The sequence below is a fragment of the Pleurodeles waltl genome, chromosome 3_1 (assembly GCF_031143425.1).
Source record: "Pleurodeles waltl isolate 20211129_DDA chromosome 3_1, aPleWal1.hap1.20221129, whole genome shotgun sequence".
Lineage (NCBI taxonomy): Eukaryota > Metazoa > Chordata > Amphibia > Caudata > Salamandridae > Pleurodeles > Pleurodeles waltl.
The window spans coordinates 24797056-24824424 of NC_090440.1; the positions used below are offsets into that span (position 1 = coordinate 24797056).

General features: G+C 50.5%; 1 protein-coding gene across 1 annotated transcript in view; it reads left to right on the forward strand.

Annotated features, from left to right (window-relative positions):
- The window catches only part of LOC138283713 (F-box/WD repeat-containing protein 7-like), a 334239-nt gene that overhangs the window by 17977 nt on the left and 288893 nt on the right, over window positions 1-27369 (forward strand). The window contains exons 2-5 of the mRNA XM_069221757.1: window positions 2200-2419; window positions 7702-7807; window positions 10063-10294; window positions 18073-18219. Coding sequence (XP_069077858.1) covers window positions 2255-2419; window positions 7702-7807; window positions 10063-10294; window positions 18073-18219 — 650 coding nt within the window. The 5' untranslated portion in view covers window positions 2200-2254. The remainder of the gene's footprint in view (window positions 1-2199; window positions 2420-7701; window positions 7808-10062; window positions 10295-18072; window positions 18220-27369) is intronic.

Consider the following 27369-nt stretch of genomic DNA (forward strand, 5'->3'; position numbering starts at 1 on the left):
CTCTCTCTCTTTTCCTGTGGCGGGTGGGGGGAAAATGCCACCACCATGGGGGCAAAAAGAAGACCAAAGAAAAACTCTGGGGTAGTCAAAGTTGAGTGCTCTCCATGCGCTCCTATTAGGCAGGAACGGCTCTTCACACACACTTCAGTATAAAATATAGCGCTCCCCAGGCGCTATAGTTCCAGGGGCAGCATGATCAACGGGAGGGAATCGTCTGCTGGCCCAAGGTAGAGCACTGGGGCGCCAAGAGTGGGTGAGGGCAGGCCACCACAAGAGGGTCCTGATAGTCCAGTGGAATCCCCCTGATGAGCTAGCAGGCCACAGGTCAGCACATCAAGCAGGTTACTCCTAATGGCGGTCACACCCCCTTCCAGCAGCATCCGAGTACAAGTCCAGATAGTGGAGGTCATTCCGACCCGGGGACCGCGGAAGCACCGCCAACAGGCTGGCGGTGCTTCCAGGGCTATTCTGACCGCGGCGGTAAAGCCATTGCACCCAGTGCCACGTAGGGGAATTAATTTCAGGGCCCCCAATGGCATAAAAAAAAAAAAATGCAAAATACTTCCCTCTACTTACCTATACTTACCTTGGATTGGGTCCCCCATCCTCCGCTGTCCCTCTGGTGTGGGTGGGGTGTCCCTGGGGCCTGGGGAGGGCACCTGTGGGCTTATTCCATGGTGTTCCACCATTGAAATGGGTCCACAGGTCCCCTAATGCCTGCCCTAACCCAGGCGTTAAATAATGGCACTAACCAAGCTTAGCGCCATTATTTAGGCCCGCCTCCCTCCCATGCACCATTTTTGCACAGGAGGATAAATAAGGCGCCTGGGCCTTGTAGTCATTTTTTGCCCGGGAACACCTACCTTGCATCTCATTGACACAAGGTAGTTTCCCGCTAGCAAAAAATAACTTTAACTCCATAAATTTGGCACTAGACGGGTCTAGCGGCAAAGTATAAATATGGAGTTAGGTTTTTGCTGAATTAGCGTAAAACAAAAAAGACGCAAATTCAGCGAAAAGCTAGTATAAATCTGGGCCCAAGTTTAGAAGGGAGAGCACATGCACTTTAGCACTGATCAGCAGTGGTAAAGTGCCCAAAGTCCTAACGTCCACAAAAAGGGTAAGAAAAAATAGGAGGAGAAAGGCAAAAGGTCTGGGGATGACCCTGTAAAACGGTCGAGGTCCAACAAGAGTGCAGTTTTTCTCCAAAGTGCTGGTCATGCCTTCTGAGAAATGTAAGCCTGCCACGGCCACTTGGCACAACTGTGGGCACATCCCTGTGTTTTCATGATTACTGGGTCATGGGCGGGATTTTTTTGACCAGAAATAACGTTCCTTGCTACAGCCGTGTGACCTCCTGTGACACCTTTAATACCAGGTGCCAAAGAAGGCTTCGAGGCTAAGGAAGCTGCGGCCCAGTAACAGAGTAGAACCCGACTGGTCATTACAAGGTATCGACACATTTTAGGGTAATCCGTGAAGGCCTCTTTTCATTCCTTACCCACCCTTATCCCTCTCCGAATGTAACCCCCTCAGATCAGGGCTAACCTTGGGCATGGACGAGATGGGCCAGGCCCGGGGTGCCAATATTCTGAGGGGTACAGCAGAGAGCTGCCTGGCCTAATGTCATGCAAGCAGCAGCTGTTCCATCTCACTTGGTCTCAGTCGGGTCCCGTTAAAGACTTTGTAATAAGCCCTTAATGTACCTCAGCATAATTGTCAGCTCCCCATCAACCCCCTGCCCCCTCCCATCTTCTCCACACCTCCTGCCGTCACTCGCAGTGACCACCCGCCCCCACAACAAACACCATATTGTCTTTCTGCCCAGTGGACTGTTGGAGTCAATAAAATATAGAGCCGGCCCTGCCCCAGATCACCACCTACAGCCCTTTGAGCAGAGGCTCTCTGGGCCTTTGGGCATACACAGGTGGTGTTGTCTCTATGGGAGGACCTGGGTGGGACTTTTATTATCAACCTGAGATGTGACTCACTCTGACCCAGCCGTATTGGCAATTGGAGTCCCAGGTGACATGCCCAACTCACCCTGCTCCAACTCTAGTAGCCGGTCAGAGGCTCTGGCTTGTTGTGAACTCTACTGATTTCCTTGTGGAAGTGTTTGCCCAGGTGCCAAGTGAAGACCCCCTGTTTCTAGGAGTACCTGCCTTGGTTTCACTGTGCTGTCCTCTTCCCCCTCACTAGGAGCACGGAGTGATGTGGATCCTTGGCAGTGCCTATAAGCCCTGAAGCTCAGAAGATGCTAGCAACCATGGTTGCCAAGGTCGCATCCCCACTCATGCCAGGGGCCATGGCTGCACTGGCCCCAGGAGACCGAGCTGCCCAGGACCTGCTGGAAGAAGTGGAGTATGAAGCCGACCTGGACAAAGCTTGCAAGTGGCTGGAAGGATGGAGCCACAAAGCGGTGAGTGCGTGCGGGACAAGAGATGTGTCCAAGGGTGGAGGACGGAGCCACAAAGCAGTGAGTGCGTGCGGGACAAGATATGTGTCCAGGGGTGGAGGACGGAGCCACAGGGCAGTGAGTGTGTGAGGGACAGAAGATATGTTCAGGGGTGGAGGATGAAGCCACAGGTCGGTGAGTGTGTGAGGGATAGGAGATGTGTCCAGGGGCGGAGGACGGAGCCACAGGGCGGTGAATGTGTGAGGGACAGAAGATATGTTCAGGGGTGGAGGATGAAGCCACAGGGCGGTGAATGTGTGAGGGATAGGAGATGTGTCCAGGGGTGGAGAATGAAGCCACAGGGTGGTGAGTGTGTGAGGGACAGGAGATGTGTCCAGGGGTGGAGAATGAAGCCACAGGTCGGTGAGTGTGTGAGGGATAGGAGATGTGTCCAGGGGTGGAGGACGGAGCCACAGGGCGGTGAGTGTGTGAGGGACAGGAGATGTGTCCAGGGGTGGAGGATGAAGCCATGGGGTGGTGAGTGTGTGAGGGATAGGAGATGTGTCTAGGGGCGGAGAATGAAGCCACAGGGTGGTGAGTGTGTGAGGCACAGGAGATGTGTCTAGGGGCGGAGGATGGAGTCACAAGGCGGTGAGTGTGTGAGGGACAAAAGATGTGCCCAGGGGTGTAGGATAGAGCCACAGGGTGGTGAGTGTGTGAGGGACAGGAAATGTATCCAGGTGTGGATGAAAAGACTGACAGCCGACACGTGTTTCGCCCCCTGAGTAAGGATTTGATTGTCAATCTATCTGACATAGCCCTTTCAAAACCTCAAATGGCGATCCTAATGAAGGGTGTCTCTTTCTGCCCTACTAATAACTGGGATTTAGTCCAAACAAAAGTCGATTTGTTCAAATTCACCAGGAAATTGAAACTTCAGTCTTTCTTTGATTCCAAGCAACGAGTTACAACCAAAAACTCACAACAATACATCACCAGTGATCTTTCAGTACAAGACCTAACAACCATACAATTACTTAGCAATCTCTCTAACACTCAGGAAAGTGAACAATCACTTACAGAGATAGCACTCAAACTGAACATTGATACATCACATACCAAACAATCAAAGTTACCAATAAAATCTACTTTTACACCTATATTACCACCAGGCAATACAATTGACCTCTTTTTTACCGCCATGATGGAAGATCTGGACCGAGAATATCAAAAATACACAAGAAAATGAATATATCTTCTCTTGAATACCAATTTCAAACAAAGGCAGGCAATACGCAAATTACGAACAAACAACAACCTCTTGATAAAGGAAGCTGACAAAGGGGGTAACATTGTCATCCTCAACAAAAGAGATTACCTTCAAGAGGCATACCGACAAATCAACCTTACTACATGCTATACTAAACTCACACACAATCCAACACAGGAGGTCCAAGATGACCTAAGAGAATCATTAGACCACTGGTACTTCAGGGAAATTCTTACCCAGGAAGAAATGCACTTCATATTTATCAAACATCCTACTTCACACACTTTGGGGGTCATTCTAAGTCTGGCGGGCGGCGGAGGCCGCCCGCCAGACTTCGCCCCTCCAAAATACCGCTCCGCGGTCGCAAGACCGCTGAGGGTATTTTGACTTTTGCACTGGGCTGACGGGCGACCGCCAAAAGGCCGCCCGCCAGCCCAGTGCAAAAACCCTTCCCACTAGGACGCCGGCTCAGAATTGAGCCGGCGGAGTGGGAAGGTGCGACGGGTGCAGTGGCACTGAAATACAAAGTGGGGCCCTCTTACGGGGGCCCCTGCAGTGCCCGTGCCATTGGCAAGGGCACTGCAGGGGCCCCCAGGGGCCCCACGACAACCCATACCGCCATCCTGTTCCTGGCGGGAGAACCGCCAAGCTGCGCCGCCATGGGGGATTCCCAGGGCAGCGGAAAACCGGCGGGAGACCGCCGGTTTTCCACTTCTGACTGCGGCAAAACCGCTGCGGTCAGAATGCCCTGCGGGGCACCGCCAGCCTGTTGCCGGTGCTCCCGCCTACCCTGGCCCCGGCGGTAAGGAACCGCCGGGGTCAGAATCACCCCCTTTATATCTTCTTCCAAAAATACATAAGGAGGATCGCCCTCCGAAAGGTAGACCAATTATCTCTGGCATAAACTCAATCTGCTCGAACTTAGGTGTCTTTATTTACTCTGAACTACAACCTTTTATGAAAAATTAGAAAGAGATTTAATCATTGGTAAGAACCCTACCAAAGATCTTCTCCTTGCCTTCTCCTAGAAAGTGACCATAACCAGTCTGGCCCATCCCAGGATCAGGAGGTAGAGGAGGGGGGTACCCAGCAAGACTCAGAGGAGTTCCCTGAGGATGCTGGGGAGTGTTCTTCCAAGGAACTAGCACCTAGCAGGCCATCTAGTGAAGCTGGTAGTGGGAGGGGGTCACACACTAGTAGGGCACCTTTCACTCCAAAAGGCCAGGTAACTAGAGTCCAGCCAGTTAGAGACAGGTCTACTTCTGCCAATTCCCACATTTCCTCTGTGTCTCTGAATTCCCAGGCCTCCCACCCTGAGGATAACACCCTAAAGAGGGAACTCAGAAAGCTGAGGTTGGAAGAGGCCAGACTGAAGCTGAGGCAGCAGCAGTTGGCCTTAGACAGGGAGTCTCTAGATGTAGATAGGGAAAGGCAGAGGTTGGGGTTAGTTCCCCATGGTGTCAGCAGCAGTGTTCTTGATAGCACTCCTGTAAGAGAACAAGATTCTAAGAACCTGCATAAGATAGTCCCCCCTTACAAGGAGAGGGATGACATTAACAAGTGGTTTGCTGCACTTGAGAGGGCCTGTATGGTACAGTTGGTCTGTCAAAGGCAGCAGGCTGCTATCTTGAGGATATCTTTCACAGATAATGGTAGGGATAGGCTCCTTACTGTCAGAGAAAGTGATGCTAATAATTACAAAGTTTTGAAGCATTTACTCTTAGATGGAACAATACAGGATAAAGTTCAGAGATACCAGAAAAGTGTCCTCTCAAGACTGGACAGACTTTGTAGACTGTTCAGTGAAGGCCTTGGAGGGTTGGTTACATGGCAGTAAGGTGACTGACTATGAAAGCCTGTATAATCTAATCCTGAGAGAGCATATTTTGAATAATTGTGTGTCTGACTTGTTGCATCGAAACTTGGTAGACTCAGATCTGACCTCTCCCCAAGAATTGGGAAAGAAGACAGACAAATGGGTTAGAACAAGAGTGAACAGAAAAGTTCATACAGGTGGTGACAAGGGTGGCAAGAGAAGGATGGTAAGTCTTCTGACAAGGGTGGGGACAAAGATAAAAAACATTCTGAGTCTTCATCAGGCCCACAAAAATCCTCTGGGGGTGGTGGGTCCAAATCCTCTTCCAACAATCAAAAGAAGCCGTGCTGTTATTTATGTGAGAGTAAAGGCCATTGGGCAAGTGATTCCACTTGTCCAAAGAAAAACACCAAGGCTCCCATTACCACAACCCCAACTGCGTCCTCTAGTGCAGGCACCAAACGTCTGCTTCACCGGTCCTCTGGGTCCCCTCTCATCGTGACGAGCGTGGTCCCTGGAACACAGGAGATGGATCCAAGTGACCCTGACAGTCCTGTGGTCCATCTGTCCAAATTTGGTGGAGGTAAGTCCTTGCCGCCCCACGCCAGACAGTAATCCTGTGTACTGCGTGAACTACAGCTGCTAGGGCTTCTGTGCACTTTTGCAGGAATCCTGCATGCACAGCATAGCTCAGGTCCCCAGCACTCCGTCCTGCATTGCTCATCTCGCTGAGCTGACCACCAACTTTGTGGGACCCTCCTTTGTAGTGTTGAGACGACTCCTGTGCTCAGTTTTCTTGAACCCGTGTTCAAGTACTTCTGTGGGTGCTGCCTGCTTCTGCGTGGGCTCTTTGTGTTGCTAAGCGCCTCCTCTGTCTCCTCCCCCAGGGGCGAACTCCTGGTCCTCCCTGGGCCCGGGAAGCACCCATTTTCTTCAACCGCGACCTTTGCAGCTAGCAAGGCTTGTTTGCAGTCTTTCTGCGTGGAAACAACTCTGCATCCTCCAGCACGCCGTGGGACATCTTCTACGCAAAGGAGAAGTTCCTGGCATCTTCCGTTGTTGCAGAATCTTCAGCTTCTTCCACCCAGAGGCAGCCATTTCGCACCTTCATCCTGGGTTTAGTGGGCTCCTGCCCCCCCCGGACACTTTCGTGACTCTTGGACTTGGTCCCCTTCCTTTACAGGTCCTCAGGTCCAGGAATCCATCTTCAGTGCTTTATAATCAGTTGTTGTCTTTGCTTAATCTCCTATCACGACTATAGTCTTGGGGTGGGGTATCTTGGACACCCTTAGTGTTTTACTTACACTCCCAGCGACCCTCTACACACTACCTGGGGTCCTGGGGTCCCTAAGTGGTTCGCGTTCCACTTTATTAGCATATGGTTTGTGTTGCCCCAGGCCTATTGCATCCTATTGTATTCTACAGTATTTGCACTACTTTTCTAACTGTTTACTTACCTGTATATTTTGTGTATTTTACTTTATATTTTTGGCACATTGTCACTAAAATAAAGTACCTCTTACAGTATACAACAGAGGGAACTTAACCATGGCTCAGTGAGGTTGCAGGTTGCAGAAGCTGTGGGATGGGATGTTATGGCCAAGGCAAGAGAGTGGGTAATTTAAATTGTCAGAGGAGAGTCTGGATTTGGGGCTGTGTGCCAGCGTTAGGCGGGGGACAGAGTGTTCTGTGTTCAGTGGGTAGGGACCAGGTGGGGTAGACAACATCAATGAAAGAGGTGGGGATGGCTGTAGAGTGAAGAAGGAGAAGACATAAATAGGAGAAAAGAAGCTTCCGGGCTGTGTTAGGGGGTATCTGGTGAATCCCTCTAGGTTTTCAGATCTCCCAGGTATGGTCAGCTGTTATCCCCTTGGTTGCGAGGCCTTGGCCAGTGAAATGCTCTTTGGGCACCCGCGGGCGAGGGAGCTCAGGAAGGATTTTGATGCCAGCAGTGTAGAAGGTGGAGGTGTTGGTGGTGAGAGTTCATTCATTCAGAATAAGGGGAGTAGAAAGCTGACGAGGATGAAATGTAAGCTCAGAGTATGTGGGTAGCACTGAATTATTTGACTTCTTTTCGCGAGATGGTGTGGTCGTAGAGGGGGCACGGATAGGGCAGGCTATGGGAGAGACTTCTTTTTCTTTTCGTTGTGGTTGTTATTACTAGCAGTAGTAGCAGTGGTGTTCCTGCCCTTAGTTTTCTTCCTGTGTTTCTCCCGGCAGCGATGCCAGGTGTTGGAGCAGCTGCTTCTGCGCACCGACCACTCCCACATCCAACAGCTCTGGACAGACCTCCAGCCCATCCTGCACAGGGATTTCATGTACGCAGGTGAGGCACGCGCTACACAAGATGGCAGCTCAGCGATGAACTGTGGTGGGTATGGATGTGGGGGGGGGGGGGAGGAAACAGGCCTGGCCAGTCTTGTCTCAGCCTGAGGGAAAGATGAACAGAGTGTACCAGAGGCTGAGGTATAGATCAACCAGGGGAGAGAGAAGAGCCAAGTGAGGGGTGTACTGTGGAAAAGGGAAGCAGCCAATTCAAGATGGAAAAGTAGCTTGTGGAAAGGGCGGAGCCACGAACCGGGGAGGGGCATCCAGCAGAGAAGGGGGATCAGCCAATCACGGTGGTGGTGGTGGTGGTGGTGGAGGAGGAGGAGAAAGAGGAGGAGGAGGAGAGGAGGAGGAGGGCTTGTTAACAATCTGTAATGACTTTAAGGTTGAGAACCATTGGTTTTACTTACTAGAAAGATCAAAACTTTCAATTTTAATGGCACATTGCGCTAACAAAAAGAGGCAAGGCAATTCAGTGGCTAAAAAAGAAGTGTAAAAATGTTCTTTGCGTCAGAGTATCCACCATGAAATCTGTCTGTTGAAAACCTTCAAAAACAGAGACATGAATCCGAGTACCTGGAGTGAGTGCAGCTGTTTAATATGAGGTTTCAGTAGATTCATTTATACAGTTTAGACATCAGGATTCTTTTGGCCTCGCACTAGGAAATGAACGCTTCACATGAATGATTGATGAATGTACTTTTGGAAGCTGTAGCTGTTCTTGGATTGGTTTCATTATTTAAATATTCTTTTATTAACTCTTAGCACAATGGAATACATAACTTGTGTCAGATGGTAACAAATGCCAAGGTTCTTGAATTATTTGTGGAATGTAGTTGTTACAAATTGAGGGCCTGCTTTAGAGTTTGGGAGACGGGTTACTCCGTCTCAATGGTGACGGATATCCTGCCCCCGAAATCTAAGTGCTAAAGGATATAATGGGATTCATGTCCACTGACGTCTAAGTCCCATAGGATATTATGGGATTCCTGTCCGTCAAAATGTAAATCCCATAGGATATATTGGGATTTAGATTTCAGGTGGTGGGATATCTGTCCCCCTTTTGACTGAGTAACCTGTCTGCCAATATCTAAATCAGGCCCTAAATCTTGATGTTGCCAGTCGTGGCTCGCATCGGTAATGAGGAGGAGGGCGGGGTGGCATGCGCTGGGGGGGCAGTGCAGGAGCAGTCAAAAAATTAATTAAAAGAAAAACGTACGTGCTTCGCGCCGCACCTCTCCTCCGTCTCCTCGGGTTGAAGGCAGGCACAGGCTCCAAGCCTACCCTGTGGACAATCCTGACCCTGCTATAAGCAGCATCAGGATTGGTTGGGAAGGCCCTGGCTGGGCGCTCCCAGTCAGAATGGGAGCCTGTGCAGGCTCCTTTCAGCCCAGCAACTGTGCTGCTTGGCTGGAGAAAGCCTACAGCGCATGAGTGTTTGGCCGGCCCCAGACATCCGGCCAAACACATGTGCACTCTGATAATGAAATAACATAGGGGGTCATTCCAGCCCTGGCGGTCATCGACCGCCAGGGTGGATGACCACGGAAGCACCGCCAACAGGCTGGCGGTGCTTCCCTGCCCATTCTGACCGCGGCGGTAAAGCCGCGGCCAGAAAAGGGGATCTGGCGGTTTCCCGCCAGATTTTCCCTGTCTGGGCTGAATCTCCATGGCGGCGCTGAGATTCCGACCCTCTTCCCGCCACTCTGTTTCTGGCGGTTTTTACCGCCAGGAACAGGATGGCGGGAACGGGTGTCGTGGGGCCCCTGGGGTCCCCGCACTGCAGGGCCCTAACAGGGCCCCAGCATGATTTTCACTTTCTGCATAGCAGACAGTGAAAATCGCGACGGGTGCAACTGCACCCGTCGCACCCCTGCAACACCGCCGGCTCCATTCGGAGCCGGCTTCCATGTGGCAGGGCCTTTCCCGCTGGGCCGGCGGGCGCTTCTTTGGCGGGCGCCCGCCGGCCCAGCGTGAAAGCCAGAATGGCCTCTGCGGTCTTTTGACTGCGGAGCGGCCAAATGGCGGTGACCTCATGGCGGGCGGGCGTGGTCAGAATGACCGCCATAGTTTATTATCCCTTTGTGGTGAAAGATTTGCAGCTTCTGCTGCTGGCGGGGCGACGCTCCTCCGCCCTAATAGAGGAGCCACTCCTGGTTATTAGCGACACTCCAGAGGTGAGTGTCTGTGTGTCTGTCTGTATGCGTCTTTGTTTTCTTCTTTTCACCCAACAGTTCTCCATTCTGTCCACAGCCGGGAAGCTCTATCCTGGATTTCGGTTCACTCCAGTCAGCACCGAGCTCAGCCGCAAGATTCGCAAGCACATCCAGGCGGGCCGCGTGGGCCGGAGGCTGCATCGGATTCCCAGTGTCTTCCTGAGGAGTGTGGGAGACGTGCGACAACACATCTCCAGCAGGATTCCAACCAGAGGGTCCAATCTCTTCGTCAAGGACCAAGACAGGCTACCACCGCTCCCTACGCTGAGGTGCGGGATTGTGAGCATGAACAGGGTGAAGGGTGGATCATTGAGTGATTAATAGATGCATGGATGGATGAGTGAATAAGAGGAACTGCATTTATATAGTTAGTATATGGTTGTATGTCACACTTTTGACCCCCGAAAATATGGACTTATACTACATTAAACTATGATATCCACTCCGTATCGTCAAGGGAAGTTTGCCCGACTATTACCGACTCCTCACTGATGATATTTCCGGGTCACCAATATAGTCATGATGTATCTCGTGACCATGAGATGGTGCAAAGCCAGTTGAAACACTGCGTAAAGACTGAAATTCTTATCCTTTCGGCTTGGAGGGGAGCTTACTGGCCCTCTTCCTTGGCTCACCAGCCTACACCTTGTTAAAGACCTTGGAATGAAGTTTGCCTCAAGTTTAACAATGGAGGACACAGATTAAAGCTGTGACCGAGTGATGCTTTTCTCTAAGCAGTGATGCAAAAACTATTCTTGTGAGCAGATGCGGGGCCAATTCCTCCTTAATCCTCTTCGAGTCTGTGTAATTGTTGCTCTTTGCAAGTAATCACTGCCGGAAAAATGCAGTATTGGCACCAGAATATTGTGGCCTAAATATAATCACGCCACTTAATAACCGAAATCCTGTGCTCACTGGGTAACATTTGTGTAATGGATTTAGGCCATGACATGTCAGACAGTAGGTGTGTTCTCCGTATTCTGGCATACAGCCCGCTGAAGTATTCCCCCCGTTGCTATGTTACTTGTCCACGGGGTTGGCAGCCAGCAGCTGGCTTGGTAGAATAATGCACCCTCTACAGAAATCTGTGTTTGACCTCAGGGTCACAGGTGCCCCTCGAGTCTTCTCAGCTTTTCTTCGTTCCGAGGCCTCCATGTGAGTTCTGTCTATAGGGGACCCATGTTTTTCATTCCATTGGTTTATACCTAGAGAAGGGTGACAGAGTACAATGGATGCTTCAGACTTAATAATCATGGAAAACATCATTTTTATGGGCCTGAATTTAGGAGGTTTGGACATCTCGCAAATTCAGAAGGGTCGTAATGGTTATCTCAAGGCCACACTGCCTCTCCATCGCCTGACCCTACGTACAGTGGGGCACCCGAGACCAGAAGACGCGCTCCTTGTGTGTCACTGACTTATCCTCAGGGCCAATGGAATTGTGCGATTCTGCGGATGCAGCAAATTTTGCATAATTATAGATTTGCCACATTTGCCACATAATCCACCATCTACCGCATAATCTGCAGATTTTAACATAAAAATCGTTTCTAGCGCAAACGGTTCAAAAGTTACTAAAAATGCAGCGACACATGTTGGAGTGCGCTGAAAGCCCTTTGCAAAGCTGGACTGGTCACCTTTCTATTGCTAATTGCTATATTTGGGTGTTGACTGATACTGAGGTGTAACCAATCCTCATACAGTGTTATCAAGTTTACAAATGATGAAATAATTGATATAGTTACAAAGTGTGCCACGTTATCCTGCATAGTTTGGTTTTTCTTGCCGCATAATTTAGACAATCCTGTTGCATAATGTGCCACTCTCCTGCCACATAATTCCAGTGGCCCTGCATGTACTTGAACTTCTGAACACTAGTACAGGGAACAGATGCATCATCTCGATGTCAGTGCTATGTATCATTCTGCCTGCCACTGCTCTGGTTGAGGGAACACACTGGCCCCTTCTCCTAGGTTAAACCTGTCCATAGCATCCTGTATTTGTTAAGTTGACCTCCCTGCCAGATAAGCCCTTGCTAGTGTCTCTGGGTTACTCCAGGGCCTGTTTTCGTGCTTATCATTATTTTTAATAGCCGTGCGTTTCCTGCATTTAATTAAAGGCCTGTTAGTATTTAGGTGTACAGGTCTGACTGGACATTGAGCTCATCGAGTTTAACTAACTGTGTAACACTGAATCCGAGTACCAGACCTTCTGCTTGGAGGGTCAGTGGACATAGGAACCTGTTCTGTGTTTTTTTAAATCTCTGCCTATTGAGTTTTCATGTTTTCATTACATGACGATAGAAAGTGAAACACAACATCAACAATTGCATGTACAGCCTTGGGATCGTTTGAGCAACTTGTGCCTTTTGTACAAGTGTTGTGTAAACATGGCCTGGAAGATTCTTCATAACACTTCGGCAAGTGCATGTATGGACCCAACTCTAGGCTGAGAGGATGGTCGAGGTATGGCCCACACCCCTCCCTCAACTTACCTGAGATAATACGAATCTGGTATGGAACAAGGGCATACACACACACACATTCACACACATACACTCACACACACTCGCACACGCACACACAGACACACTCACACACATTGACACACACATACATACACACATTCACAGACACACACATACGCGCACTCACACACACATACGCACACAGACACACACACACATACATACGCAGACACACACACATACACAGATACAGACACAGACACATTCACACACACATACATACACAGATACACACACACACACTCACACACATACACACATTCACACACACACACATACACACGCAGACACACACATACACACGCAGACACACACAGACACACACGCACTCACCTCTCTCTGTCTCCGTCTCTTTCTCTCTCTTCTATAGGCTTTTTTGTGTAGAATAATTGAAACAAAATAATTGCAGAAGTCAGTGGAAACATAGCGAGAGCTCAAAGGAAAATTGTAAACATTATGAAAATCGGCAACATATTACATTCAGGGCACTTTTAAATCTCTTCATATTTAATCTTAAAGCACTTTGCCATAATGAAGGTCTTTATGTCAGTAGAAGTTTCACACATTCGTACCTGGACTTCATTTAAATTTCACTAGCTAGCAGGGTGTCTGCAGAACAAGCCTAATTGATGCTTCTGTTGGAAGAGATATTCAGCCTCAGACGGCCTCCTGATGGCTGAGCTCACAGCCATGCTTCACTGTCCTCCTGATGGCTGAGCTCAGAGCCATGCTGCACTGTCCTCCTGATGGCTGAGCTCAGAGCCATGCTGCAGTGTCCTTCTGATGGCTGAGCTCAGAGCCATGCTGCAGTGTCCTCCTGATGGCTGAGCTCACAGCCATGCTTCACTGTCCTCCTGATGGCTGAGCTCACAGCCGTGCTTCACTGTCCTCCTGATGGCTGAGCTCAGAGCCATGCTGCAGTGTCCTTCTGATGGCTGAGCTCAGAGCCATGCTGCACTGTCCTCCTGATGGCTGAGCTCAGAGCCATGCTTCCTCCTGATGGCTGAGCTCAGAGCCATGCTGCAGTGTCCTCCTGATGGCTGAGCTCACAGCCAGGCTTCACTGTCCTTCTGATGGCTGAGCTCAGAGCCATGCTGCAGTGTCCTCCTGATGGCTGAGCTCAGAGCCATGCTGCACTGTCCTTCTGATGGCTGAGCTCGGAGCCATGCTGCACTGTCCTTCTGATGGCTGAGCTCAGAGCCATGCTGCACTGGCCTTCTGATGGCTGAGCTCAGAGCCATGCTGCAGTGTCCTCCTGATGGCTGAGCTCACAGCCATGCTGCACTGGCCTCCTAATGGCTCAGCTCAGAGCCATGCTGCAGTGTCCTCTGATGGCTGAGCTCAGAGCCATGCTGCAGTGTCCTCCTGATGGCTGAGCTCGAAGCCATGCTGCACTGTCCTTCTGATGGCTGAGCTCACAGCCGTGCTGCACTGGGCTCCTGATGGCTGAGCTCAGAGCCATGCTTCACTGTCCTCCTGATGGCTGCGCTCACAGCCATGCTTCACTGTCCTCCTGATGGCTCAGCTCAGAGCCATGCTTCACTGTCCTCCTGATGGCTCAGCTCAGAGCCATGCTTCACTGTCCTTCTGATGGCTGAGCTCAGAGCCATGCTGCACTGTCCTTCTGATGGCTGAGCTCAGAGCCATGCTTCACTGTCCTTCTGATGGCTGAGCTCACAGCCATGCTTCACTGTCCTCCTGATGGCTCAGCTCGGAGCCATGCTTCACTGTCCTTCTGATGGCTGAGCTCGGAGCCATGCTTCACTGTCCTCCTGATGGCTGAGCTCAGAGCCGTGCTGCACTGGCCTCCTGATGGCTCAGCTCAGAGCCATGCTTCACTGTCCTCCTGATGGCTGAGCTCGGAGCCATGCTTCACTGTCCTCCTGATGGCTGAGCTCACAGCCGTGCTGCACTGGGCTCCTGATGGCTGAGCTCACAGCCATGCTTCACTGTCCTCCTGATGGCTCAGCTCAGAGCCAGGCTGCACTGTCCTCCTGATGGCTGAGCTCACAGCCAGGCCTCACTGTCCTTCTGATGGCTGAGCTCGGAGCCATGCTTCACTGTCCTCCTGATGGCTGAGCTCGGAGCCATGCTTCACTGTCCTCCTGATGGCTGAGCTCACAGCCATGCTTCACTGTCCTCCTGATGGCTGAGCTCACAGCCATGCTGCACTGTCCTTCTGATGGCTGAGCTCGGAGCCAGGCTGCACTGGCCTCCTGATGGCTGAGCTCAGAGCCATGCTTCACTGTCCTCCTGATGGCTGAGCTCACAGCCATGCTGCACTGGGCTCCTGATGGCTGCGCTCACAGCCATGCTTCACTGTCCTCCTGATGGCTGAGCTCAGAGCCATGCTTCACTGTCCTCCTGATGGCTGAGCTCAGAGCCATGCTGCAGTGTCCTCCTGATGGCTGAGCTCGGAGCCATGCTGCACTGTCCTTCTGATGGCTGAGCTCACAGCCGTGCTGCTCTGCCCTTCTGATGGCTGAGCTCAGAGCCATGCTGCACTGGCCTCCTGATGGCTGAGCTCGGAGCCATGCTGCACTGTCCTTCTGATGGCTGAGCTCACAGCCATGCTTCACTGTCCTCCTGATGGCTGAGCTCGGAGCCATGCTGCACTGTCCTTCTGATGGCTGAGCTCACAGCCGTGCTGCACTGCCCTTCTGATGGCTGAGCTCACAGCCATGCTGCTCTGCCCTTCTGATGGCTGAGCTCAGAGCCATGCTTCACTGTCCTCCTGATGGCTGAGCTCAGAGCCATGCTTCACTGTCCTTCTGATGGCTGAGCTCGGAGCCATGCTGCACTGTCCTCCTGATGGCTGAGCTCAGAGCCGTGCTGCAGTGTCCTTCTGATGGCTGAGCTCAGAGCCATGCTGCACTGGGCTCCTGATGGCTGAGCTCACAGCCGTGCTGCACTGGGGGCTCCTGATGACTGAGCTCACAGCCGTGCTGCACTGTCCTTCTGATGGCTGAGCTCGGAGCCATGCTGCACTGGGCTCCTGATGACTGAGCTCACAGCCATGCTGCACTGTCCTTCTGATGGCTGAGCTCGGAGCCATGCTGCACTGGGCTCCTGATGGCTGAGCTCACAGCCGTGCTGCACTGGGCTCCTGATGGCTGAGCTCAGAGCCATGCTGCACTGTCCTTCTGATGGCTGAGCTCGGAGCCATGCTGCACTGTCCTCCTGATGGCTGAGCTCAGAGCCATGCTGCAGTGTCCTCCTGATGGCTGAGCTCGGAGCCATGCTGCACTTTCCTTCTGATGGCTGAGCTCACAGTCGTGCTGCAGTGTCCTCCTGATGGCTGAGCTCGGAGCCATGCTGCACTTTCCTTCTGATGGCTGAGCTCACAGTCGTGCTGCAGTGTCCTCCTGATGGCTGAGCTCGGAGCCATGCTGCACTGTCCTTCTGATGGCTGAGTTCGGAGCCGTGCTGCACTGTCCTTCTGATGGCTGAGCTCGGAGCCGTGCTGCACTGCCCTTCTGATGGCTGAGCTCACAGCCATGCTGCACTGGCCTTCTGATGGCTGAGCTCAGAGCCATGCTGCACTGGCCTCCTGATGTCTGAGCTCGGAGCCATGCTGCACTGTCCTTCTGATGGCTGAGCTCACAGCCATGCTTCACTGTCCTCCTGATGGCTGAGCTCAGAGCCATGCTTCACTGTCCTTCTGATGGCTGAGCTCGGAGCCATGCTGCACTGTCCTCCTGATGGCTGAGCTCAGAGCCATGCTGCAGTGTCCTTCTGATGGCTGAGCTCGGAGCCGTGCTGCACTGTCCTTCTGATGGCTGAGCTCACAGCCGTGCTGCAGTGTCCTCCTGATTGCTGAGCTCGGAGCCATGCTGCACTGTCCTTCTGATGGCTGAGCTCACAGCCGTGCTGCACTGGCCTTCTGATGGCTGAGCTCACAGCCGTGCTGCACTGCCCTTCTGATGGCTGAGCTCGGAGCCATGCTGCACTGTCCTTCTGATGGCTGAGCTCGGAGCCATGCTGCAGTGTCCTCCTGATGGCTGAGCTCACAGCCATGCTGCAGTGTCCTTCTGATGGCTGAGCTCAGAGCCGTGCTGCACTGTCTTTCTGATGGCTGAGCTCAGAGCCGTGCTGCACTGTCCTTCTGATGGCTGAGCTCACAGCCGTGCTGCACTGGGCTCCTGATGGCTGAGCTCGGAGCCGTGCTGCACTGGGCTCCTGATGGCTGCGCTCACAGCCGTGCTGCACTGGGCTTCTGATGGCTGAGCTCACAGCCGTGCTGCACTGTCCTTCTGATGGCTGATCTCGGAGCCGTGCTGCACTGGGCTTCTGATGGCTGAGCTCACAGCCGTGCTGCTCTGTCCTTCTGATGGCTGAGCTCACAGCCGTGCTGCACTGCCCTTGTGATGGCTGAGCTCGGAGCCATGCTGCACTTTCCTTCTGATGCCTGAGCTCACAGCCGTGCTGCAGTGTCCTCCTGATGGCTGAGCTCGGAGCCATGCTGCACTGGGCTCCTGATGGCTGAGCTCAGAGCCATGCTGCTCTGCCCTTCTGATGGCTGAGCTCAGAGCCGTGCTGCACTGGGCTCCTGATGGCTGAGCTCAGAGCCGTGCTGCACTGTCCTTCTGATGTCTGAGCTCATAGCCATGGTGCACTGTCCTTCTGATGGCTGAGCTCGGAGCCATGCTGCACTGGGCTCCTGATGGCTGAGCTCAGAGCCATGCTGCTCTGCCCTTCTGATGGCTGAGCTCAGAGCCGTGCTGCACTGGGCTCCTGATGGCTGAGCTGAGAGCCGTGCTGCACTGTCCTTCTGATGGCTGAGCTCATAGCCATGGTGCACTGTCCTTCTGATGGCTGAGCTCGGAGCCATGCTGCACTGTCCTTCTGATGGCTGAGCTCAGAGCCGTACTGCACTGTCCTTCTGATGGCTGAGCTCATAGCCATGCTGCACTGGTGGCTGGAATGAGCAACTCCCAGTCTCTCTCAGAGGCTGGAGGCTGTGGACAGCGTATATGCCACCCAAAGCATTTACTTTGGGAAAAATGAACCTTGTGATCATGATGAAAGGTGAAGGAAAGTTTGTGAGAACTCCCTTGAATGCTCATATGAGGGTCTAAAGTTGTTCTTCTTTTTCCAAGCCCCATCTATTCAAATTAAATAATGAATACATGAATTAAATGTGTTGCATGTAATGCGTGTAGTTGTACACTACAGAAAATCAATGATTCTACTTTTGGAAATGAATAACACCTTAAATGGCTGAAGGTAAGAGCTAATGGGGCATAGTGAGGCACATGGGTCCCAGAAGACAAATAATGCAGAATATATACCAAATCTGACTTGCTTGTGCAGTTTGTGTTCACTAAGACATGAGTCCCTGTGGCACGGATGAGGATGGACGGCAAAGCCCACCTGCACTGCCGCAGTAGCCGCCGACTGCTCCATATCTCCGCCTCACACGTGCGGAGGCACACCAGTGTCCTCTTGCGTGATTTTAAGTCTGATCCTTGGAGTCACACATTGATGCTAATTCCAGAAATCTTTTCCTTTACATGACAGATCGTTTCCTCCTCCGAAGCCACTAGACCAGGATGTGGTGCTTGGTCCTCGCCTCCATGTCCACCTGCCTGCAGTTCCCAACATCCACCACGCAGAAACGACAGGCGCTGTCCACCTGCCTGGAAGAGTCAAAGTCGCAGGTGCTCGGTAAGTGATCCAACGATGCATGACACCTCCATGCTCCAGAGAATCAGCTGAGCGCGTAGTATTTCAGAGTACCTACAGGGTACCAGCAGCTCAAAGGGGTCTTCAAAGCGCCTGTGAAGCTGACCCTTGTTGTTGATATATAGAGTACTGTTTCACCAAAGAGGACCCTTACAGGTTGAAAGTGAATTGCTGCATGGTGTTCTCACAACTATTGATGAATTATTAGCCTTACTGCCACATGTTTATTACCCTTGTTATTAATAAGTGAAATATCCACCTTAAATCCAGTGTTTATCCAGAGACTCTCATACTGTCAGCACTGCAGAGAGCTTCTTCCATAAAACATATTATCACCATCAATAGAGCCTAGTGTAGTGGGTCTGATGACCTCAGAGGTGAGCACCCCCTGCAGTAGTGGACCACCAAACCTCAGAGGCAGAGCACTAGTCTACCACTGAGAACCCACCCCAGCACCACTACTATACCTCCACACATCTCACATACTGGATGACGTCAGGAAACTTAGCACTTTGAGAAGAAGGCCAAGGTTTCCTGACTTCAACCTCTTCTCATCCCTGGGTCCATGTTGGGCGTGACTAGTTGGGATTTCCTGCAGCACCATGCCATGCCCAGAAAGGGCCACACCTCTGCAACCTTCTGTCTGTCAAGTGGTAACAGCTTCCCCTCTACCCGTCAGGGATACCATTAGCTGCAGGAAAGGGGCTAATGATACTCCATTCCTCAGTATCTATGGGATGGAGGTTCACCATCCCCTAAGTGCTCACCCCACTGAGGACTGGGCTTCCAACGGTGGGGAAATCAGAGCATAGGTGGTGAGCAGCATCCAGTGCTTAATTTGTGCCGGGCCCCAAAGTTGTGTTCAGAAGTCTGCGGCCGGTGCTGTTGCAGGTTGAGGCGCTAAATAGCCCTGATCCCACCTCAAACTTCTTTAATCCACAACCAGACGCTGCTGCCCGCCTACCCCACTTTGGCAGGTTCTTTCACTCCTGATTTCACCCTTTCTCTTTATCCTGCTTTCCCTCTTTTGTTTTTTCCTCTGTTTTGCTCTGGTTCAAAGATGAGGAGGAAAATAGGTGCTGGTCCCTAAAACCCCACCTGTAACCCCGGCTCAAATTAAGCTCTGCCAGCACCACTTTAACCGCTGCCTCTCACAGCTCTGTGCACGCGCAGGAGGTTTTTGCTGCTACTGTGACATGCAATCGAACCACCCCCTTTTCCCTTTTCCCCTATTAATTGTTTTTGGCAAATATTTTTAAAAAGGAACTCTCATTGCCATCTTCAGCGCCACAGACCTTACAAGCAGCACAGACATGCTCTACCACTAACACACAATGCCCAGCAGCAGAGGCTTGTGTGGCTGCACAGCTCAGTGGGTGAAGACATGTATTACTGGCATCTTCAGGGCAGAGCCCAGCGTGGCAGTGCAGGGTATCTCCTCGCCTTAGGTTCATTTAGATTCTCTTCGGGTCATCGCTACCTCTTCTCCGGTTCATATCCAGCAGCTGTCCTGTGTGCTACTGACTGCACCTTTGTAGAGTGTCTCCATTGTATATTCTCTCTGTGTCCATCTTTGGTATCAGTCCTACAGCTCAGCTGTGAGAGATGAACAGCAGAGAGGAGCTCAAGTGCTGGACCAGCAATTACAATCATCCTTCATCAGAAGGGATCTGCCAGGGCACAGCCCAGGATCCACTGTGCACACAAGAAATGTCCTGCGTGTTGTGGCTTCTTCAATCAATCAATCAGGAATTTGTAAAGCGCACTACTCACCCGTGAGGGTCTCAAGGCGCTGACTCAAGACTCTGAATCAGAAACATGAAGCACCGCACTGATCTCATTGCAGTACTATGACACCAGTTGTTAGACCTGAGAGTCTGAGGGTGGTCTCCCCCAAATGTTTTGTCTTCCTTCTGTTTTTGTCGATGTTGTTTTCGCCGGCCTCTATGTGCTTTACCATTGCTATTCAAACCTAAAGTGCTGCTGCTCCCTCCTTTAAAAATAAAAATCGGACTACCACCAATTGGCACATTTAATTTACCTGCCAGTTCCTGTTAAAGTGGTGCTACGTGTACCAGTAAAATAAATGCTACTAGTGGGCCTGCACCATTGATTGTGCCACCCACTTATGTAGCCTTTTAAACACGTCTCAGTCCTGCCATTGCACCCTGTGTGTGCAGTTTAAACCGTCAATTCGACAAAATGAAACCTTTTGTGGGATGCAAGCCTTTCTTTTTAATACTTATAAGTCACCCCACAATAAGGCCCTAAAATGCCCAGTGGGCAGGGTGCAGTGTGTTTAAAACGTTGGACATGTACTTTTAACTTTGACATGTCCATGTAGTGAAACATTCTTAATTTTGTGTTTTACTACTGCAGTGCCTACCTCTCCCAAAAGATAACATTGGGTTAACTTATTACATTTACAGTAATAAGTGATAACTTTCAATTGGGATCAGGTATTGTAGGAAAGTACCATCTTGCCTGGCATGTTACCCCCATTTTTCACTGTATATATGTTGTTTTAGTTGTATGTGTCACTGGGACCCTGGTATCCCAGGGCCCCAGTGCTCATAAGTGTGCCTGAATGTGTTACCTGTGTAGTGACTAACTGTCTCACTGAGGCTCTGCTAATCAGAACCTCAGTGGTTATGCTCTCTCATTTCTTTCAAATTGTCACTAACAGGCTAGTGACCAATTTTACCAATTTACATTGGCTTACTGGAACACCCTTATAATTCCCTAGTATATGGTACTGAGGTACCCAGGGTATTGGGGTTCCAGGAGATCCCTATGGGCTGCAGCATTTCTTTTGCCACCCATAGGGAGCTCTGACAATTCTTACACAGGCCTGCCACTGCAGCCTGAGTGAAATAACGTCCACGTTATTTCACAGCCATTTTACACTGCACTTAAGTAACTTATAAGTCACCTATATGTCTAACCTTTACCTGGTAAAGGTTAGGTGCAAAGTTACTTAGTGTGAGGGCACCCTGGCACTAGCCAAGGTGCCCCCACATTGTTCAGGGCCAATTCCCCGGACTTTGTGAGTGCGGGGACACCATTACACGCGTGCACTACATATAGGTCACTACCTATATGTAGCTTCACAATGGTAACTCCGAATATGGCCATGTAACATGTCTATGATCATGGAATTGCCCCCTCTATACCATCCTGGCATAGTTGGCACAATCCCATGATCCCAGTGGTCTGTAGCACAGACCCTGGTACTGCCAAACTGCCCTTCCTGGGGTTTCACTGCAGCTGCTGCTGCTGCCAACCCCTTAGACAGGCATCTGCCCTCCTGGGGTCCAGCCAGGCCTGGCCCAGGATGACAGAACAAAGGACTTCCTCTGAGAGAGGGTGTTACACCCTCTCCCTTTGGAAAATGGTGTGAAGGCAGGGGAGGAGTAGCCTCCCCCAGCCTCTGGAAATGCTTTTTTGGGCACAGATGTGCCCAATTCTGCATAAGCCAGTCTACACCGGTTCAGGGGACCCCTTAGCCCTGCTCTGGCGTGAAACTGGACAAAGGAAAGGGGAGTGACCACTCCCCTGACCTGCACCTCCCCTGGGAGGTGTCCAGAGCTCCTCCAGTGTGCTCCAGACCTCTGCCATCTTGGAAACAGAGGTGCTGCTGGCACGCTGGACTGCTCTGAGTGGCCAGTGCCACCAGGTGACGTCAGAGACTCCTTCTGATAGGCTCCTTCAGGTGTTGCTAGCCTATCCTCTCTCCTAGGTAGCCAAACCCTCTTTTCTGGCTATTTAGGGTCTCTGTCTCTGGGGAAACTTTAGATAACGAATGCAAGAGCTCATCCGAGTTCCTCTGCATCTCTCTCTTCACCTTCTGCCAAGGAATCGACTGCTGACCGCGCTGGAAGCCTGCAAAACTGCAACATAGTAGCAAAGACGACTACTGCAACTCTGTAACGCTGATCCTGCCGCCTTCTCGACTGTTTTCCTGGTGGTGCATGCTGTGGGGGTAGTCTGCCTCCTCTCTGCACTAGAAGCTCTGAAGAAATCTCCCGTGGGTCGACGGAATCTTCCCCCTGCAACCGCAGGCACCAAAAAGCTGCATTACCGGTCCCTTGGGTCTCCTCTCAGCACGACGAGCGAGGTCCCTCGAATCCAGCAACTCTGTCCAAGTGACTCCCACAGTCCAGTGACTCTTCAGTCCAAGTTTGGTGGAGGTAAGTCCTTGCCTCCCCACGCCAGACTGCATTGCTGGGAACCGCGACTTTTGCAGCTACTCCAGCCTCCGTGCACTTCCGGTGGAAATCCTTTGTGCACAGTCCAGCCTGGGTCCACGGCACTCTAACCTGCATTGCACGACCTCCTAAGTTGTTCTCCGGCGACGTGGGACTTCTTTGTGCGACTTCGGGTGAGCACCGTTTCACGCATCCTCGTAGTGCCTGTTTCTGGCACTTCTCCATATGCTACCTGCTGCTGAGAGGGCTCCTTGTCTTGCTCGACGTCCCCTCTCTCTCCTGACGCAATTTGCGACATCCTGGTCCCTCCTGGGCCACAGCAGCATCCAAAAACTTTTACCGCACGATTTGCAGCTAGCAAGGCTTGTTGGCGATCTTTTGGCGGGAAAACACTTCTGCACGACTTTCCACGGCGTAAGGGATCCGTCCTCCAAAGGGGAAGTCTCTAGCCCTTGTCGTTCCTGCAGAAACCTAAGCTTCTTCTGTCCAGTAGAAGCTTCCTTGCACCCACAGCTGGCATTTCCTGGGCATCTGCCCATCTCCGACTTGCTTGTGACTTTTGGACTTGGTCCCCTTGTTCCACAGGTACCCTCGACTGGAAATCCATCGTTGTTGCATTGCTGGTTTGTGTCTTTCCTGCAGAATTCCCCTTTCACGACTTCTATGTCCTTTGGGGAACTTTAGTGCAGTTTGCACTCACTTTTCAGGGTCTTGGGGTGGGCTATTTTTCTAACCCTCACTATTTTCTAATAGTCCCAGCGACCCTCTACAAGGTCACATAGGTTTGGGGTCCATTTGTGGTTCGCATTCCACTTTTGGAGTATATGGTTTGTGTTGCCCCTATCCCTATGTGTCCCCATTGCATCCTATTGGAACTATACATTGTTTGCACTGTTTTCTAAGACTATACTGCATATTTTTGGTATTGTGTACATATATCTTGTGTATATTTCCTATCTTCTCACTGAGGGTACACTCTAAGATACTTTGGCATATTGTCATAAAAATAAAGTACCTTTATTTTTAGTATAACTGTGTATTGTGTTTTCTTATGATATTGTGCATATGACACTAAATGGTACTGTAGTAGCTTCACACGTCTCCTAGTTCAGCCTAAGCTGCTCTGCTAAGCTACCATTATCTATCAGCCTAAGCTGCTAGACACCCTATACACTAATAAGGGATAACTGGGCCTGGTACAAGGTGTAAGTACCCCTTGGTACTCACTACAAGCCAGTCCAGCCTCCTACATTGGTTGTGCAGCGGTGGGATAAGTGCTTTGAGACTACTTACCACTCTTGTCATTGTACTTTTCATAAGAGAAAAATATACAAAACAAGTTCAGTGTGTGTACACATAGCTAAAAAGTTTTGCATTTCCTCTTTTCACTCTTTTCTAAGTGCTGAAAAGTACTTCTAAACTTTCAAAAAGTTCTAAAAAGTTTTAAAAGTTTTTTTCTCTGTCTTTCTAAAAGCTCTGACAAACTTTTTTTCACTTTTTCTATCACTTTAACTCTCTCTAAAAATGTCTGGCACAGGCCAAAATGTTGATCTGTCCAAACTTGCATATGATCACCTTAGCTGGAAAGGAGCAAGGAGTCTCTGCATAGAGAGAGGTTTGAGTGTAGGGAAGAATCCTTCCTTGGAACTGTTACTTAACATGCTTAGAGAACAAGATAAAGCCAGAAAGGCCCCATCTGTAGAAAAAGCAGCTAATGGTTCCCAATCTGATCCAGGGACACCCCTAGGAAAAGATTTAGGAAAGAAAAATCAGAGCCTGCCCATTACTAGACAGTCTAGCATAGTTGGTACAGATGTAGAGTCACACCATACAGATAGTGTTGTCTCACATCATAGCAAGAGCATTCATTCTCACCACAGTGGAAGTGATGTTTCTGTTAACCAAGCTGTTAGGGTGCCTTCTGTAAGGGATAGGTCTCCTTCTGTCCATTCTCACCATACTTCTGTTTCAAGACATGTCCCTCCCACCCACCCTGATGACAGATTGTTAGAAAGGGAGCTCAATAGATTGAGAGTGGAACAAACCAGACTGAAGCTCAAGAAGCAACAGCTGGATTTGGATAGACAGACCTTAGAAGTAGAGAAGGAGAGACAGAAACTGGGTTTAGAAACCCATGGTGGCAGCAGCAGTATTCCCCATAGTCATCCTGCAAAAGAGCATGATTCCAGGAATCTGCACAAGATAGTTCCCCCTTATAAGGAGGGGGATGACATTAACAAGTGGTTTGCTGCTCTTGAGAGGGCCTGTGCTGTACAGGATGTCCCTCAAAGGCAGTGGGCTGCTATCCTATGGCTATCATTTAGTGGAAAAGGTAGGGATAGGCTCCTTACTGTAAAAGAAAATGAAGCTAATGATTACAAAGTTCTTAAGAATGCACTCCTGGATGGTTATGGCTTAACCACTGAACAATACAGGATAAAGTTCAGAGAGACCAAAAAGGAGTCTTCACAAGACTGGGTTGATTTCATTGACCATTCAGTGAAGGCCTTGGAGGGGTGGTTACATGGCAGTAAAGTGACTGATTATGACAGCCTGTATAACTTGATCCTGAGAGAGCATATTCTTAATAATTGTGTGTCTGATTTGTTGCACCAGTACCTCGTGGACTCTGATCTGACCTCTCCCCAAGAATTGGGAAAGAAGGCAGACAAATGGGTCAGAACAAGGGTGAACAGAAAAGTTCATACAGGGGGTGACAAAGATGGCAAGAAGGATGGTAAGTCTTCAGACAAGGGTGGGGACAAATCTAAAAATGAGTCTTCATCAGGCCCACAAAAACACTCTGGTGGGGGTGGTGGGCCCAAATCCTCTTCTAATCAAAACAAGGAAAATAAACCATGGTGCTACTTATGTAAAATAAAAGGCCATTGGACAACAGATCCCAGTTGTCCAAAGAAAAGCACCAAACCTCCTACCACTACAACCCCTACTGCTACACCTAGTGTCCCTACTAATAGCAGTGGTGGTGGGAGCAAACCTACTAATAGCCAATCCAAGGGAGTAGCTGGGCTCACTATTGGTAACTTAGTTGGGGTTGGCCTTGTTAGGGAGGCCACAGAGGCTGTGTTAGTCTCTGAGGGGGCTATTGATTTAGCCACCTTAGTTGCTTGTCCCCTTAATATGGATAAGTACAAGCAGCTACCCCTAATAAATGGTGTTGAGGTTCAGGCCTACAGGGACACTGGAGCCAGTGTGACTATGGTCATAGAGAAGCTGGTCCACCCTGAACAACACCTACTTGGTCACCAGTACCAAGTAACCGATGCTCACAACAACACACTTAGCCACCCCATGGCTGTTGTAAATCTCAACTGGGGGGGGGGGGGGGTTACTGGTCCAAAGAAAGTTGTGGTAGCCACAGATTTACCTGTAAACTGTCTACTAGGATATGATTTGGAGACATCAGCTTGGTCAGATGTGGAATTGGAGGCCCATGCAACAATGCTGGGCATCCCAGGGCATATTTTTGCTTTAACCAGGGCTCAGGCCAAAAAGCAAAAAGGACAGGGAAGCTTGGATCCTGGAACAATGGACCAAGTGCTCCCTAAAGCTAGGGCTAGTAGAAGCAAACCACTTCCTACTATCCCTTCCTCTACAGTGGATTCAACTTCTGAGGAAGAAGAATTCCCTCCCTGTGTAGAACCTACACCAGAGGAGCTTGAAGCAGACACTGCTGAGCTTTTGGGTGAAGGGGGGCCTGCCAGAGAGGAGCTGAGTGTGGCACAGCAAACCTGTCCCACACTAGAGGGTCTAAGACAGCAAGCTGTCAAACAGGCTAATGGGGATGTCAGTGACTCTCACAGAGTTTACTGGGAGGACAACCTCTTGTACACTGAAGCAAGGGATCCTAAACCTGGAACTGCCAGGAGGTTAGTGATTCCTCAGGAGTACAGAAAGTTCCTCCTAACTCTAGCCCACGACATTCCCCTAGCTGGACATCTGGGGCAAATGAAAACTTGGGACAGGCTTGTTCCCCTGTTTCATTGGCCTAGGATGTCTGAGGACACAAAGGAATTTTGTAAGTCCTGTGAAACCTGTCAAGCCAGTGGCAAGACAGGTGGCACTCCAAAGGCACCCCTTATCCCACTGCCTGTGGTTGGGGTTCCCTTTGAAAGGGTAGGGGTTGACATAGTTGGCCCCCTTAACCCTCCTACTGCTTCAGGCAATAGGTTTATCTTGGTGGTAGTGGACCATGCCACAAGATATCCTGAAGCAATTCCTTTAAGGACCACTACAGCACCTGCAGTGGCAAAGGCCCTCCTGGGAATATTTTCCAGGGTGGGCTTCCCAAAGGAAGTAGTATCAGACAGGGGAAGCAATTTCATGTCTGCATACTTAAAGGCCATGTGGAAGGAGTGTGGTGTGACTTACAAGTTCACTACACCCTATCATCCACAAACAAATGGACTGGTGGAGAGATTTAATAACACTCTCAAAGGCATGATTATGGGTTTCCCTGAAAAACTCCGCAGGAGATGGGATATCCTGTTACCATGCCTCCTTTTTGCTTATAGGGAGGTACCCCAGAAAGGAGTGGGCTTCAGCCCCTTTGAACTCCTCTTTGGTCACCCGGTTAGGGGTCCACTCACACTTGTCAAGGAGGGTTGGGAACAACCTTTAAAAGCTCCAAAGCAAGATATTGTGGATTATGTACTTGGCCTCAGATCAAGGATGGCTGAGTATATGAAAAAGGCCAGTAAAAACCTTCAGGCCAGCCAAGAGCTCCAGAAGCAATGGCATGATCAGAAGGCTGTTTTGGTTCAGTACAAACCAGGGCAGAAAGTGTGGGTCTTGGAGCCTGTGGCCCCAAGAGCACTCCAAGATAAATGGAATGGACCCCACGCAATTGTTGAAAAGAAGGGAGAAGTCACCTATTTAGTTGACTTAGGCACTGCCAGGAGTC